The sequence below is a fragment of the Haemaphysalis longicornis genome, unplaced genomic scaffold (genome assembly GCF_048455015.1).
Source record: "Haemaphysalis longicornis isolate Haplotype H1 unplaced genomic scaffold, Haemaphysalis longicornis Haplotype H1 scaffold_9, whole genome shotgun sequence".
NCBI lineage: Eukaryota > Metazoa > Arthropoda > Arachnida > Ixodida > Ixodidae > Haemaphysalis > Haemaphysalis longicornis.
The window spans coordinates 13,878,683-13,895,736 of record NW_027526460.1 but is presented as its reverse complement, the minus strand read 5'-3'; the positions used below and the strand labels follow the sequence as shown (position 1 = coordinate 13,895,736).

At 48.4% G+C, this 17,054-nt stretch overlaps 1 protein-coding gene across 1 annotated transcript in view; it reads right to left on the bottom strand.

Moving 5' to 3' along the window:
• Nucleotides 1-14,685: 14,685 nt before the first annotated feature.
• The window catches only part of LOC144153794 (uncharacterized), a 161,940-nt gene continuing 159,571 nt past the window's right edge, over nucleotides 14,686-17,054 (bottom strand). The window contains exon 5 of the mRNA XM_077685524.1: nucleotides 14,686-16,011. Coding sequence (XP_077541650.1) covers nucleotides 15,600-16,011 — 412 coding nt within the window. The 3' untranslated portion in view covers nucleotides 14,686-15,599. The remainder of the gene's footprint in view (nucleotides 16,012-17,054) is intronic.

Genomic DNA, 17,054 nt, shown 5'->3' with positions numbered 1-17,054 from the left:
TCGCTACTGATGCGGGTATTCCGTGGCTTTCCGTAGCGTTCAACCATCGTCGTCGTTAGACGGAGGGTTTCATTTGCTTCTACCGTGTCGGAATGACGCAATCGGATAGACGCTGGCTTCGTAACGCGAGGGACACAGGTTCGAGTGCGACCACGGGGAGCGTTTTAGTTTTTCTTCGCTTCACCCACGATCATCACCATACTCGCCAGAGAAAGTTGGCTTTCCTGCAGTGCGTTTGGTGGACTCAAGACGACTTCAGTGAAAGGCTGAATGCTTTCCTTTAAAACGACCGCTGCGAACGGGATGGAACCGCGTTCATCCGCCACATCGTGCTTAGCAGCACAATGCCTTAGCCAATGAGCTACCGCGCGGAGTTTCCGCCGTCCACGTTGGTGACGAGTGGAGAGACGTTCCACCGGCCGTGGTGAGGGGCAGATCCAGATTGTCACGCTCCTCACAGTAACGAAGACAGCGGTGCCACTGCCTCTCGCTGGTGAGCAGGATGGCATTATCGCGCTGCTCATTACAGTCCACATGCGCATCGCATCAAGGACAAATTTGATGCGGCCTTCGGGCAAATTAAGTTTTATCTCTGGAGCTCTAAACAAAACAAAACAAGCTATAAAGCGAGGCCAGCAACGTCTACGGATTCTAATGTGATGGCGTGACCTGCGTGTCTCTGTGCATCCGACATTGACACGCTCCTTTCTGTCATGGGGCACCACGGTGTGGCAGAGATACAGGCGTCGTCTGAAGTTTTCCTCCTAGCGGAAGCTGCAAGGTCACTGGCTCTAAAGGGGCTCATCTGGAGCAAGAAGATATATGCGAGTTTGCAAAGATAGGCGTGAATTCATAACCAGAAGCGATGTCACAGCGTGGTGTGACGATGTCATCAGTGAGGCCAATGCAGTGCGGCGTAGTGAAGTATATGTCGGTGTAAAACAAGTAGATCCCGCAGTCGAGAGAGAGGGAGAGAGAGAGAGAGAGAGAGAGCATTTTCATGAGCTCTAAAGTGAGAGTGAAACTCTAGTCCAGGAATCCGTGCGTTGGCCTAGCGGTTTTGTGTGGTCCTCCAGTCGACAGCTGGTCAACAGTGTCTCCCGTAGCTCAGGAAAGGAACGGGTGGAGAGGGGTGGTAGGGCTGGGTTGTGAGCCCATTCCAGGATTATTCGCTGGAGCGTACCCTGCTGTGGACGAAAATTGCATAGAGCAGGGTACTGTGCGGGAAACAATAAATTTGTTCGAACTGGGGACGTCCTTGCTTGTGATTGTCGGAGTAGAGAGATTGGAGCTAACATAAAGGACGTGTGGACGCCTTGCGTCCTCCGCTTATCGAAAACCCCACGTATGATATGATATGATGAATATTATATGATGAATAGTATATGACGAATTGTATGATGAATTATGTGATGAATATTATATGATATGATGAAAAATATGATATGATGAATAGCTAGGGGTTGCGCTCCTCATAAGTCATTCAACTCCCTATTCCCGTCATCGAGAGAACGAGAGACGGGGTTATTCCATTCACGAAGGACAGGAATGAGTCGTCCGGTGGAATCCAGAACAGATAGATGAGTCGTCACTCGTACACACGCAATTTGTTTACTTTTTCTTTAAATAAAGAGGCCAGAAACGCAGTTCAACCACATTCGATTTGTTCTCAATATATCCACGTCGCTCGGCTCGTCGAACGTGCACGCTTCGTCGAGCTCACGGTCTTAAATTTCAAAGATTTGAAATTTCTAAATAGAGTGAAAACGAGGAATGAGAGCACATGTCCGCCCCTCATCCTTCGTGACAGGCAGGATAACGTTTCGGCGCCCAGCTCTGCTCCTCGCAAGAGCGGTAGGCGGCGCCACAGGCAACCTTTCCTCGTTCGTTCCTTCCTTCCGTCATCGCTCACACTAGTGAACATCAGTGGACCTCTCTCGACTGGCACAAAATATTTCTTTACATGTAGATTTCACGCATCAAGGAGTATGGCATGCTCGAACCAATAATTTGAAATTCAGCGGCAGTTGCCGGCGTATACGATGACGCACTGCCGCTCTAAAAAGATAGATAAATTGTGAGAATTGTTTACTAATGCCCAAGCATTCCTACGCCGCTTCCTCTGTTACATCAAACTTAAGTTTATTCGTTGTTGTTAAGACAACGCGTCAACCCAGATGCGGGCATTTTTTAATTAATCGAGAGAGGGCAGTTGGGATTTAGTGATTTCGTGAGTTGTTTTCCGGGTTCTTTTCATTTTTATATCTGATTTTTTAAATTGATCACGTGACAGTGCTAGATTAGATGCACATTTATAGTTTAATTAGATCATTTTCAAGTTGTATTTTTTTGCTTTTCCGTTAGCTTCCCACGACGGGCGATCGTTCCCAGATAAAACAATTAATTGCCAAGTAGCAAGATTTGGCTATCAATGCCCGGATTGGCAACTTTTCATCTCACTGGTTATCTTTATTCTGTTTTTGTTCTTGAAGGTATCTACATTTACGCTATAAAACGATCGACTGTCTCAGTATTGCTAATTACACGTTTTTGTGCAGATACAATACAGTATACACTGCTCGAGTTGGGGTTACTCTGCAATGAACACCACCGCATAAAAGCGCTTCCACTTCACCTCCACCGTAAACGCCCGGCAGCAGATATTTTACGAAAGCAAGTTTCATTTGCTTTGAATCGTGCAGCAGCATCAGTCGTGACATCAGCAGCATCTGTCGTGACATGCGGCAATTTGGCATGTTTTTTCTGGGTTTTCGTGTTATTTCCTTCAATATCTAACCGATTTCCCGTAGTTTAAACGATTAGTTCTCACCATGAACGAGTTATGGGGCCCCCACGATAAAATATATTGATAGGTGTCATAATTTCAAACATTTTACTCTTGCAGCTAAAGTTTCCTACGCACCTATTTCTATGCGAGACACACAAAAGCCGCGGCTCTTGTGTGTCTCGCTTTCTCGCACAGTTGCTGTGTAGCGAAAACAGCTACCTTTAGGGCACCCGCTACACGGGGAAGCCAAACGCACATGTCATACGGCGAAGCCATTTTTTCTGTGATGCCAATTTCCTCAATGAATGAATGAATGAATTTATTGTCAAGGAAAAGGAAAGGAAAAACCACCAGCAGGCGTAAATTGTCACACCTAGGGGTGGACACCGGAACGCCTGCTGGTGTGGGAATAGGGGGAGAGGTTTTCTTTTTTTTTCCTTTTGTGTTTTATATTCACCCTTGTGTGTGGTATATACATTGTAATGTCAACCTTCTCCCCTATCCTCCTATTCCTATGTATTCTTTCCTCCCGATCACCCCCCCCCCCCCCCTACACCAGCAGGCGTTCGGGTGTCCGCCCCCTAGGCGAGACAATTTACGCCTTTTCCAATGAACAATACCTACATACATACATTTGCGGCAAGGTTTAGCAAAAAGGAGAAAAATGGGGGCGCGACGGACGGACTCGCGGGCCCCATGAAGCGGAACCCCATGTGAAAACCCCTGGTTTAAAACCATGCCTTGAACTTTGACACATTTTCTTATTACTTTATTGCCGCCTTTATAACGTAAGTATATTTTTCGACATTCCTTCTGGCTGCTCGCAAAGAGTTCGCACTGCTAATTTGTGCGCGCGTTCTCTCTTCTCTCTCACACGTGTTGGCTCGTATGAATAGGCTTATCTGCCGTCACATCACTATTGGTTCTTATCAATTTCGTGGGAACAACATTAGTAGCACTGAATTTCTCAGGAGTGTTGGCAGCAGCGGTCAACCTTGTTGCAGCATCTGACTTGCATTAGCCTGCGGGACGCGCTGCTTAGAAGCGCCGTCGGCTTGTGCAGCGTAGAATGCGGCACTCCCAGCGAGTGGCTAGCTGCCCCGCGGTTCCTGCTGCGGTTCCTGTTGCGAGGTGGGCGTGCGCACTGCTCGTGGCAGCAGTGGTTAGGAAGGGGCGAGATTCGGCGGCGGGTGGCGCATCAGCCGAGCGGCGCGGCACGCGGCCTGCGCGCGCGCGTTGACCTCTCGGCGCGCACTGCTCGCGTCCAGACTCTCAGCCGGACCTGGCAGCGCGCGTGCCAACCGGAAGGCGTGCCCCTTTCGGGCCGCACGTGGCGCGATGGGCCTGCAGCGTCGTGCTCCCGTCCTCCCGGCCGCGATGATGCACGTGCCCATCGGACCAGCTCGCGCTTGGTGGGCCGCTTCACCCGTGCACGCGGCGGCTTTCGAGCCGCGATGACGGCTGCTGTGCCAGACGCCGTGAACGGCGGCGCGCGGACAGGAGATGCACCCGCTGCTGTGCTTTTACTTTTGACGGTCGAGCATTTCGCGGCGCCTCCTCACGCGCTCGCCCGGGCTCCCAAATGGAAAGCCGAACGTCTCGGTGCGTACCGTCGAAGCAGTTCGTCTCGTCAAGCATGGCCGTGGCTTCAGAGCTACACGAATTAGGTAGCACGTGAGAGCGCCGGCACGGCACTGCTTCCGACGCCGATTTCCTAGTTTACCATACAGGAGGTTCAGTGCGACGTCACTGACAGGTACTGGGAGTCATCTTGCTGATGTTTAGGTTAGCACTGATGGATTAGCACGCCATATCACACGGCCAGTGCTAATCGAACGGGGGTGTGACGGCGTCGACGCCTAGCCGAGAGGTGGAGACAGGCTAATAGGGAGAAACGGAGAGGGATGCACGATTCACCAATATTTTACAGCGAAGCTGTTTATGGCTAGAATGCTCGATTTCATGACATCCGCGAGGCAACACGCAATGTGGGAAAGCCAGCTTACACAGACCAAGCATACACCAATAAGGTCCTAGGGCCTTCATACTTTGATATAAAATGGCTTATATTGTTCCGTGAGTAATGCTTTTTAGCAACTCATTTGTGCTTAGAAATGAAGCCAGTTTTAAAATTTAAAAATGGCAGCATCTCCACTCCGTGGATGATGGCGAGGGTGCGGAGTACGGGGACTCGAAATGACATCCAAGTTGCACCCCGACCGTCATTCGATTTGAGCCGTGAGTTGCACCTTGATTATTCCCTAAATGAAACTGCAACTCACGGCTCAAATCGAATGACGGTCGGGGCGAGAATCGGGTGGTGTGCGCACGGATGGACGCGGACGGACATTGGAAGGTCCTAATGTACTCCGCACCGTTACAGGCGAGGGAGCAAGCCGCTTGACTCTCGGGTACTAACTCACGGTCGTAGCCCAGTGGAACGGGAAGTGATGGTCCTGGCCCTACATGCAATTTGGAAATCCCGCATGGCCATACGCCATAGGGACGTTTACGCTAAATGGTCAAGACAATATTTCGCTGATTCAATGCGTGTGATTATTGAAGTGTGGGGGGCTCAGCCTGAGCCTCCAGAGTGGTTGCCTGTGATGGAAACACTGACCAACCTCAAACACTTTTAATCTTTTTTCTGTTGGCAAGGTGACGATTAGCAGTTTTATCGTTGCAGTGTTTTGTTTGATGGTGCTTGTTTTGTACTGAAATATTGCAATTAAGAAAAAAAAAAACGGTTGTAGCCCAGTGGGTAAGACGACTGACACGAACTGTGTCTGGTCTACCGGACACAGGCTCGAATCCTGCCGGTGCCTGTGTGATTTTTTTGCGATTGTAAATGCTATGCGCACGGACGCGGACGGACATTGTGAGGTACTAAGGTGCTCCGCACATAAAAGACCGGTGTGAGCCTGGTCAGTTAAAAAAAACTTACACCATCTTCCCGTGGGGAACCCTGGTGAGGATGCGAAGCATCATGGTGGTTCCGTGTGGTTACATTGTGTTGCCGTTATGTTGAGTGATCTGGTGTTTAGTAGCGCCAGAGGGAATTCCGCGTCCGGGTCCACACCGGTGGCAAAGGCACGCAAGTACTGTTGTGTGACGGTGAGTAGGCGGTGGTTCTCGAGGCGCCGAAACTCGTCCGTCATCTTCTTGTCGATGTTGTCGTCTCTGTGGTAGAATCGGTAGTCTCCGTCAGCGTTGGTGAGGTAAAGGTTGTTGACGTTGAGAGCACCGGCTGAGAGCAACGTACATGCTCTCCTCTTCGCAGCTTTGTCTTCTTCTCGTTCTTCTTCTTCTTCAGCGGTTCCCCTACGGGAAGATGACGACGGTGGTTGAACGCGAAGCTATGTCGTGATGGATTAGCAACGTACACGCCCTCCTCTTCGCAGCTTTGTCTTCTTCTTCTTCTTCTTCAGCGGTTCCCCTACGGGAAGATGACAACGGTGGTTGAACGCGAAGCTATCTCGTGATGGATTCTTTGGTTGGCCAATCCCTAGGGGCATCCTGCCACAATCATCATCAGAGGCGCTGTGGACGGGGCACGGACAAGTGACATCCCCCCGAGCAAGAGATGCTCCGCATCTAAAAAAAAAAAAAAACCAAGCTTACGCCCATAAGGTCCTAGGGTCTTCATATCTTGATCTGATATTGTCCCTGGAAAACTGGCCACTAATGCCATTGCGTTGAAAACTGAAGCCGACTTTAAAAATCAGTGTAAGCTTGGTCCTTGTAAACTGGCTTTTATACATAATGTGTTGTTGCACAGTGAAGCCTACTCATAAGAAAAGAAATGTGGTGCGAACAGGGCCCAAACAGAACGACGCGAGTTTAATCGTCAACGGCGTTCCGATACTAATACGTCGTTCGGCGAGCGTGCCCGCGAGACGGCACTTAAGCGACGCGCGAGAACCGACGATGCGTATCGTGAGTCAGGAAATGCCGCAATGCGCTTTCAGATGCCGAAAGGCCGACCTGAGTTCAAGGACGCGCACTCCAGGTTTCTCAAAAAACTTTCTCAATCGACACGTCGACTCAAGATTCATCGTCCGCCACAGACTGTCGTTCGATAACGACCTGACCGCAGACATGAAAGTTTGACGTACACTCCCCGGGGAAGCACCGCGTTAACGCTCCCCAACACGCGCAGTTTCGCTTGACAAACACCTTCACAGAGTGCAATGTCCAGCGATTTTTTGTCCACTTTCTTTGGCTTCGCAATTTCAATTCTCGTTCCACATGAACAAAATGAAATGGGTAACTCACTATGCTATGCACCACGTCCCTTCAAAGTCGGCTGTACTGCTATACACAACTGAAATGTTAAAAAGACTTTTCTATGGGCGATATGAATAGTCTGTTTTGAAAGTATGAAACCCCTCGATTCTTTTTGAAATGTCTATACCAGACTTCAGCGCACCGAGCCCCCTAAAGTCAGTTTTGCTGCTATAGAAAAATGTATTGCTAGAAACACATTTTTCACAGGAAATGTAACCACTCTTATATTAAGGTATAATAGCCCCATTTGATTAAATATGTCTATTAGACCCCATTTGTCCTGTGCCCCTTTCACCACTATACCAACACACATGCATTGCTAGGAAGACGTTTTAGGTAATATAAGCAGTCTGATATCAAACTGTGAAGGCCCTAGGGCCTTTTATTATGAACCTTCGTAAGACCCCATTTATCAATATGAAACTTTCACTCCGAGCCCCTTTGAAGTCAATTTTGCTTATATGAAAAAAAAAAATGATTTGCTGGGGAGGCATTGTTCTTGGGCAATATAAGCAGTCTTTTATCAAAATATGAAAACGCTAGGGCCTTTTTTCTAATGAGGCGAAAGTGTGACACATATATCGCTGGACAGACAGGTTTCCTTACTGAGTCCACAAGGAATGCTTACGTTCCTGAAATGGCCTACTTCCCTTATGCCCTCTCGGCGTTTTTTGACTGCTGGCTTTGGCTTTTCCTTCTATTTCATTCAACTAATATTATATATATATATATATATATATATATATATATATATATATATATATATATATATATATATATATATATATATTGTAGTGCGAAAGACGAGCAAGTGGCGCGCAGCCACCATGCGAACACTAACGAACAACTGATTTGCTACGCGGCCACAACAGTCAGCATTGTCCTTGTGATTGGCGTATGCCCGCTCCAGGGGATTGACCACCTGGTTTGTACAGACGACGACGAGGCAACAAGGTCAGCCACCGCAGAGGCATCGTCATCGGCATGAAGCTCGTGAGGTGCTCGAGACATTCTGCCGGCTGGGCCACCGATCCGTTTGCCACTTCGGAGTGCCCCTCCTTCCTTCCGCTGTCAAGGCAATAAACCCGCCTTACAATATATATATATATATATATATATATCGACAATACTGTCACGCAGGGACGAAGGAAACGGGGTTCTCGTAGAAATGAACGTTCATTGGAGCGAACTTGTGCTCCGCAATAAACTTAAAGAAAACACAAGCGGCGCAGAAGCAGTCAACGAAGACAGTAGTTTATCATTTTTTCGTGTTGAAATATATTCTTGAAATATTTGAAAGAAAAATAAGACAAGGGAAAATTACATGCCCCCTGATGTAACCAGAACCCGCGACCTTCAGAATATGCATCCGATGTCTTATCAACTAGGCTGCCGAGGAGGCCATGCTCCCCTCCATTTTCTTGGGTACTTACGTGAATATAGTTGTATCCTATGCTTGGGAGTGGTAGCCAGCGCCGCTCCGACAATTTCGTGGTAAAGGAGACCTTGTCAGAGTGCCATTGGTAACCCATAATAGTGACCCTTTATTTTTTATTTTTTTTTGCTAATATCAAAATAAAGTTATGGAAACGGAGAGGGAGTGTGTGAACGATTTTCCGACGGACTTGTATACGGATAGATCTGAATCTAATGTATGTGTCGGACATGAAGAGCCGAGACCAATGCCGCGTTGGAACAGCTTGGCGTTCCCATCCACTGTTTTCGGGCGCACTAGTGAGCATAAAGCGAGTTCATGCCAGGGGATGCAATCTACAGATGACGATGCATATAAACAACCGTTTTATTTGCTACAAGTTACCTGTCACAAGTTCAGAGTTGTCCATTGTTAAACACGCCAGAAAAGTACGTCCCTTCAGTACGAAATTTGGCAGCACAAAAGAACACGCGAAATGGCTGCAGGAATTGTGCAGTCTCTCTATTATGTTTTCCTCACGTTTTTACTGAAAGTAAATGCAGTAATATTTTTTTTCGCGCGTTGAGTAGTCTTCCTCGCAGGTCTTGGCGTCGCTGTCTGTGTCAACGTACCCGAAATCCACCAGACAAGCCTGCGGTCTTTTCACAATTGCATCGGCATGCCCCAACTAACTTTTACCGGGATTTTAAAATTCAAAATGTTTATTTTCTAACACGAATCTACTCGGCCTGGTAATCGTTCATGCCAACTGTATCGTATATCGTTTATATTAAGCTAGTACTGGAATTCGTATTATTGACACATAATCGACAGGAAAATTTCGCGCGTAAATAATTTTTGTTTTATTGAAAAAAAACTTTATTTCTCGGATGAGCGAGAGGAGACTGGGGCTCCCCTACACACTGTATCAGCAGCATTGCAACGTCAGCAAAAAATTCACAGACGAACAAATTAGGCTGTGAACATAAAAGTAGTTGATTTAGTTTTTCCACTCATCATGTCGTCTTTGATCGTTAAACGGCATGCGTCCCATGCAGTTTCCGTCTTAGTACAACCAAGTGAAATTTTTTGTGGTCTAAATACGTTACATTTAAGCAAATTTACAACCCCTTTGAAACGTTGCGCTTTTACGTGTGGCCATTTGGACTGGACACCAGAGTAGCAGGTTATGCATGCTCACCCATAGTTGCCATCAGCGCGCGCTCAATATCACAATTTTACGCCGTTTCGGGAATATTATTGTCAGCGTCTTAATATGGGAAATTTTGACCATTTTGAAAGTTTTTAGGCTGCCTGCCATATGCGATTTAAAAAAAAAATGCGTGCTAGCTGCGATGCGCTAAATGTGTTTGTTGCATCGAATATTCCTGATCTAATGTGGAAAAATACCTGGTATGCTTGTCTTAAATGTTACTGTCGTGCTTGAAAATCAAAATTTTCAAGTTACAACGTTTGGCCCTTGTTACGGACCGGGCACACAAATACGGCTTGCGTCGTCGAGGTAGCCTGATCGGCGAGTGCTTGCAGAAGAGAGAGAGAGAGAGTTGCCTTTGTTCAGTTGACGAAGAACCAGTGGCCAAACTTAAACTGTTACACCCATGGCGAGAAGAGAGAAACGATGCTGCAGCCCACTGAGGTGCGACAACATCAAACTCATGCGTGACAGTAATGTTCTCGAGCCAAGTTCAACAACGCACTGATCCTGTTCGTTGAGACGGGAGCTTTTTATACCCACAACTCCAACCGTCAAACAGACGTCGAACGTGATGTAACCAGAAGAGTTTTGAGGTCAGAGTCAAGCACAAACAAGCACAACAAACCCCACTGAGTCGGGCGCAGATGGTTTTTTTCCTGCACAGGAAGGTCTCAACCTCGACGTAGTCTCAAGAAAAACTATGCGTCTCCCGCATGTAAAAACATGTCAAGTCTTGTCGCTGTTCTGGCTTCACTGCAGCACGCAGAGCCTCCGCGGGTGAGCTCCCTGCTGAGTAACTGTGCACGCTTTGACGCTATTCGCGGAACACAAACTGCACAGCCTATTCGTAATTCCCTCCGTCAGTGTGGCGCCCGCTATAAATTATGTGTGAACAAAACTGAACTCGTTAACAACCCCGGCACGGATTAGCGTAAAATCTAAAAGAAATCTAAAAAAAAAAAAATCACGCACCCCTCCGTCTAACAACGACGGTGGTTGAACGCGAAGCTTTCTCGGGATAGATTCTTTGGTTGACCAATCCCACACTGCGAGTATGTGCTACTCTGGAAGCACGCATCACTTTCCTAGAATACCCGCAGCAACTCTCAGGTGTGCACTCCGTAGGCCTAACGTTTAAGCTTGGGGTGTACGGCGCGACTCGGTACCTTCTGCTTGGCGTGCGCTTTGAACATGTCGAAATGGGGCAATCGGATAGACACCGGCTTCATAACGCCAGGCACCCAGGTTTGATTGCGGCCACGGGAACCGCTTTTTTTTTTTCTTTCACTTCACCCACGATCCTTCATCATCGTCGTCAGAGAAAGTTGGCTTTCCTGCAAGGCGTATTGGCGTACAACGTCATCAGTGAGAACACTAAAGCTTCGCTCTAAAAATCTATAACCCGCCAACTGAAGCCGTGTCACTGGAAAGAGCGTGAGTTGGCAGCGGGTGTGTTCCCGTACACCGAGTTTTAGAAATGACGTAAACTCTCAACTACCGTGACGTAGTGAAACAAGAAAAAAAAAAAGAAAGAGAATTGAACCAAAAAACGCGGGTAAAATAATCAGAACAGTGCGCCCACGTGGCGCAGAAGAAGGAGGAAAACAGGTGTTGTTTGTAACGTTCTCACTTTATTGCGTAACATTTGGCTTTTATAAGTTAAGTGATGTGCTGACAACACAGTCGCGTGTATGTACAGAAATCATTGCAGCGAAAACACGTCGCTCGAAAACCCCTGAAAAGAGGGGCGTGAACAAGATCACACGTTTAGGAGCATCAAAAGAAAAAAAAAAAACCACACGTAGTAATAATATATAACATGGCGATGAGGGATTCTGCATCGACTTCGTTTTTGGCTGCCTTCCCCATGAAAGTGGGAGCTACGATTACCGTGATGATTATTTGGCAAATTGCGGGACAGAACGACCTGGTTCAGAGGATCTAGGGGCTTCGGAAATTTTACTTCGAAAGGTGTATCTGCTTTTAATTCCCGTGCTTAGGACGGCGATGAATGCAAGGGAGTGGGGTTATTTTATCACAAAAGTTGTGGCCACCTAGCGAAGGTGACAAGGCCAGCTGGAAAAAAGCGACCACTGGTCGGACCGATAACAGTTTCTAGTTTTGTAGTTTCTGTTCCGTGTGTTCAATTTTTTTCTGGTTAGGGGTAACAAATCTCCGCTTAGATATAACCATGCATCCTCACTGACCAGCCGCCACCTATCCGAAAAAAGGCCCGCTTTCAACAGAACGGCATCCCGTTCAAAAAGACCGAGCAGTATGGGCTGCCCCTCGCGAGATGGCGCCACCAACACTGGCGGCGGGCGTTGGTCAGCGGCGCGGCGGGCGGCGGGCTCAGTTCTCGCAAGTAGCAAGGTTGTGCGCAATTTTGTCGCACATAATGTTACATGCATGCGTTTTTCTTTCATTATTGACTCACAGTTTACGCTTCCTGAGCGAGAAGCAGAATAAAAAAGGGCGTAATTTCTTCTCCGCCACTCGACGAGTTCTCTCGGTTAAAGGCAACCCGGAACGAAGCGGACGCGAACCCTCTTGCCTGAACGAACGCACCTGCGTACAGATGGGCATTTCAGCATCGTGGAGAAACGCATCGAAAAAGGACTTCAAAAATGGAAAGTGACTAGCGTTCTGAGTGGGTTCTCTTGCCCCCCCTTCGTTTGGCGTCATGCGCTCAGCTCGGCTGGCCGCAGAGATGCACGCCGCCGAAAACCACCCCGCTGGCTTTTCTGACGCTTGCACATATACAAAGCGCGCACTGCGGAATAGCCGCTGGCCGGATCAGCTTTCTTCCTGCCGCCAGCGCCTCTCGTCTTGGAGCGAGCAAGAAGAGGGCGTGCGGAGTGCATCTCGTCTGGAGATTCGCCTCCGCGAGAGACGCGCCCGTAGCCTTTTGCTTTTCTGGCCCCGTTAATTATTTTCGCGGCAATGGAAGGCGACGCGTGATTGACATCACTTCTACGGCACCTATTCACCGCTGATGAGCACTTCGAGTTTCTTCGCGCACAGTGCGCACAATTTCAATCCGCCGCTGCGAGCTTACGCTGCAATCTTGGAAGTATCGAGGCTGCTTGTTCGTGGTGGTGCTTAAAAGGAAATCGTAGAAAAGGAATGCGTGGCGAAGTATAAAAATACAGAAAGAATAAAAGTGCTTTGGCTGGTAACTAAAGAAATAAAATAAGGAGACCGTGGTCCGAGTCACCAGGAGCATCGAAAAAGGAAAAGGTCGCACGCGAGACAACTGGCTTCGACAGTATTTTTGCTTAAGTGATCACGCTTGCAGTACGCTGAAGTTCTCGGGGGCCAGACAGAGATGAAGTACGAAATAGGGCGACGGGTTCTTCTGTGAATGTGCAAGAAGATACATTTAAGCAGTTCTAGTGGTTTAGCATGCGCATACAACGCATATGCACCTTTTAGTTAGTTTAGTCACGCGTCTTCTGAAATTTTCAACTTTTTTATGCCGGGGAATCGGAACCCGTCGCATAGCTCACGGATGGGTACTTTAAACCATCCCTAAATTAACCCAGTTGGCTTCCCCGGCTAAACAGACCACGACCGGTGACTATGTCGAGTGAATGTGAAGAATAAACAGCTCTGCCCCACCCAACGAACGGAGGTACGCGCTGGTTATTTATTCACTGTTCCGCTGTGGCCGCAGAATGAGACTGCCCCGCATCACGTATCTGGCCTACGAACTACATCCTCTACTCGGCACTTAACACCGCTGTCCAACAGTTCTTCCACCCTTGTGGCTCTTCACAGCATCCTAACGAAGCTCCGCATGTCCATTCACATAGCAAATAGCCGTTTTCTTTCTACCATCATAAAAACCGCAACAGCCGATTCCTTTCCTCTCGAAAAAAAGGCGAGGATATTGCACTTTCTGGGCCCCGTAGTTGCCGGAAGCCAACTTGTGTTCAACCAGGTTGAACAGCGTTGGAGAGAGGATTGCGCCCCGTGGAACGCCAATGGTGTTCGTGAGGACGTGTGAATTCTTCGCATCTGTTCTGATTTCAAATGTCCAGCCGTTCTAAAAGCGCCTGATAAAGTTCACCACGCGCGTACCCGCGCCACAGTCCTCGAGATCTTCGATCACAGAGCTATGACGAACGGTATCGAAAGCCTTCTAGATGACGATTGCCACGAGCACGGCGGGGATCTGAAGCCAAAATAAAAGCTTCGGAGGGTCTTAAAAGTGGAGGCTAATCACTGAAGGGCCCATCGGACACACGTACACCCGCTCAGGACGAAATAGTAGCTGGGTGTAGCACAATTCCCTCGTGCATGTAGTCTACCGCTCTCTTAAATACTAGCACCACTCTGCAATTGTGCGTCCAAAAGAATTGCTCATTGCGAGACATAAGACATTCAACGACCATTCAAGAAAAACACCCGAAAGCGCTGTCTGTCATGAAGGACCAACGATGATTCTCAACAAATGTGAATAAAGAAACATAAAAACAAAAGACAAATGCGGCGACGTTCAACAATACCAACACACTGCAGTTTTTCACTCTCTGTTCACCGCGTCTTTGGTGCGCACCGCACACGCAGTCCCTAGCACGCGCACTCTCGACACAGGTGGTGTGCGTAGATTGTTCGATGAAATCTCAAGACTTGGGTGCTCTTCGTTACAAACATCCGGGCACCGGCTTCGAGTAGAGCCGCAGATTCAGTCAACCACGTTAGCTGACTGCGACTTGCGTGGCGGCCTCAATATTAAAATTCGTCAAAACAGTCTCCCAAGTTTGTTTGTTTCTTTTCTGTAATGGAAAGCCACATTTTTGACACTACTGCGGCAGGACCTATGGAGCCATCAACAAAGGGCTAGTAAAAAAATTGAGGAATAGCCCTTTTGGTGTTATTTTCTTCTTCACTGAGTTGGACGAACTCATCATGCTGTAAGCTCATGCCCTCGAGCAAAGATGAACCCAAGTCGCTGATTTTGCTTTCACTACTGGTGGTACATCGTATGCACTACGTGGCTGCTTATGTTACAAGCCCGCGCATTGCCAAACGTTTGCGCAACACCTTCTTTGTATATCCATAAGCGACCCGCTAGTAATTGCGTCACAAGTCTGTTGTGTACGCTCTAGGGTAAGTCAGTCCGTCGACGAAACGTACGGCTGGCCACAGGAGCATCTGTCTCAAGCGAACCAATAAATTCTGAATGCCATGAATTTGGCTAATTTCAGGACTATAGAGACAAAAGTAAGGTGCTCGTTTCGTTGCAAAATATAGCCGGTGCCTGTGATATACAGCGCAGAAAAAAAAATCCTGCCGCAACTTTCAACCGCAGTCCCTCAATAAACGTCGGGAACGAAGCTTGCTACGTTTGTTCTTGCTCTTCCAAATTAAAAAGAAAAAAAAGCCCGTCAGCGAGACATAGCTCTCCTTTCTCTCGATTTTGTTTATCCTTTCGCACCGCGGAATCCTCCATCATTGCACTTAAATTGCAATGGTGCCACGGGCACGGCTACTTTTTAAGACTGATCGATCGGAGGGAGATCGGGGGCGGTTAGTCCGTTCAGAGCCGCTTTCCCTCGAACAACTTTTGCTGGACCCCTGGTGTATACTTTCACAGCCACTACTTCCACGTGCACCACGCCACGAGAGCGGCAGCCATATCGCATTTTATGCCTCCTAAAGAAAGAAACGTTGGTCTTTCTTCGCCATTGCTTATCGCACGTGCTCTCGCTGTCTGAATGACGGCGAAGAATATCAGCCGCGCACTTAGTCCCGCTACGGCACAGCAAGCGTCGCGAAATGCCTACTTTCCGCACAGGCACTCCACACCACGCAGGACCAACGTTTGTAGATCTATAAACGTTTCGCACGACCGCAGGAGCACACTGTCCCGACACCAAAGCAGACGCTCAGTTCTCCACGTCCAGGATGTCGGGCGGCTGCACGTCACCGTCCTCGTCGTCGTCGTCATCGTCGAGGAGGTCGATGGAGGTGGCGGACGAGGGCCCGTGCTCGTTGCACGAGTTCTCCAGGTCCGGGTCTTCGGGGATGCCCAGCGTGTGCGTGAGCGCGTGCCTGCGCAGGTCGCAGTTTCGGCGGAAGACCTTTCCGCAGGCGGGGCAGTGGTAGGGCTTGATGTCGGTGTGCGTGAGCAGGTGCGTCTTGAGGTTCGAGCGCTGGTTGAAGGAGCGGCCGCAGGTGGGGCACTTGTGCGGCGAGTCGTCCAGGTGCAGGATGCGGTGCACGGCCAGCGTGCGCGACTGGCAGAAGCCCTTGCCGCACTCGCCGCACTTGAACGGCTTCTCCTTCGAGTGGATGTACCTGCGCAGAGGGGTAATGGACGCTCGTTGGTTGATGCCGACAAGGGCGAAGTGCTTCATACACAGTTATAGTTCATACCCCTAAAATTTCCTAAAAGGCTGCGACCAATTTCCCAAGCATGCGTCGAGAGCACCAGTAAGCCAAGCGGTACGACCGCCCGGACCTACAAGCTGGGCTTCGTCTATGTATACGCGGGACGCATGAAACATTTTTGCGGGAGCCTGCACTAGTCCGGACAAGCGACCCCCGCTCACTACTTCCTTTATTAGCAGCACGTTTGCCGATTTTTTTACCCAGATGTCTCCCGTCAAGGGGTGTTCGTACGTTTTACCTACGTAATAAACAGTTCAACCCTCATAATCGTAATTTTAGGATTATTGTAAATTATTCGCCTTGTCAGGTCAAAGTTTAGAGTGTGTAGCCCACATTTTTTGCCAACTTACACTCATTCTTTTACTTTTTCTTCGTAAGATTAAGTGTATTTATGATACCTGTTTGCTTCTGAGATGATGATGATGATGATGACGATGATGATTATGATGGTGATGAGGAGGAGGAGGATTCCCTCGATGTGTTTCATCCATGCATGGCGGAAGTCTCTCGCGCGCTTCGTGGTCGGCGCTCTGGGCGCGATCACGTGCCCGAGTCAGCGATGAAGCCTGACAATGCTCAGCGTGAAACTACGCTGGGCCCAGCCGCTACAAGTAAACTATACAAAATGCACCCGCCAACAAGAGAACGACCTTTTCTCTAGGAAATCTTTTTGAGCCTTAACACGCACATTGCGGTGCTTGATATTACCTTATTTTAGATGTTTATCTAGTTGTGTTTTCTTATCATTTTATTACTAACCTCACTCTAGTACGAATGGAGAAGCGAGCGCTCCCGTTTGTACAAAACTGATTTTTGGAGAAATGCTAGACAGATACACACTTGATCTTAACCTCGCATGCTGTTTATTGGGGTCGAAAAGTTCCGTACGTTAGACACGAAAGTTATAGCAGTGTATAAAACTGACGCCTATTGCCCTATTTCCACCAGAT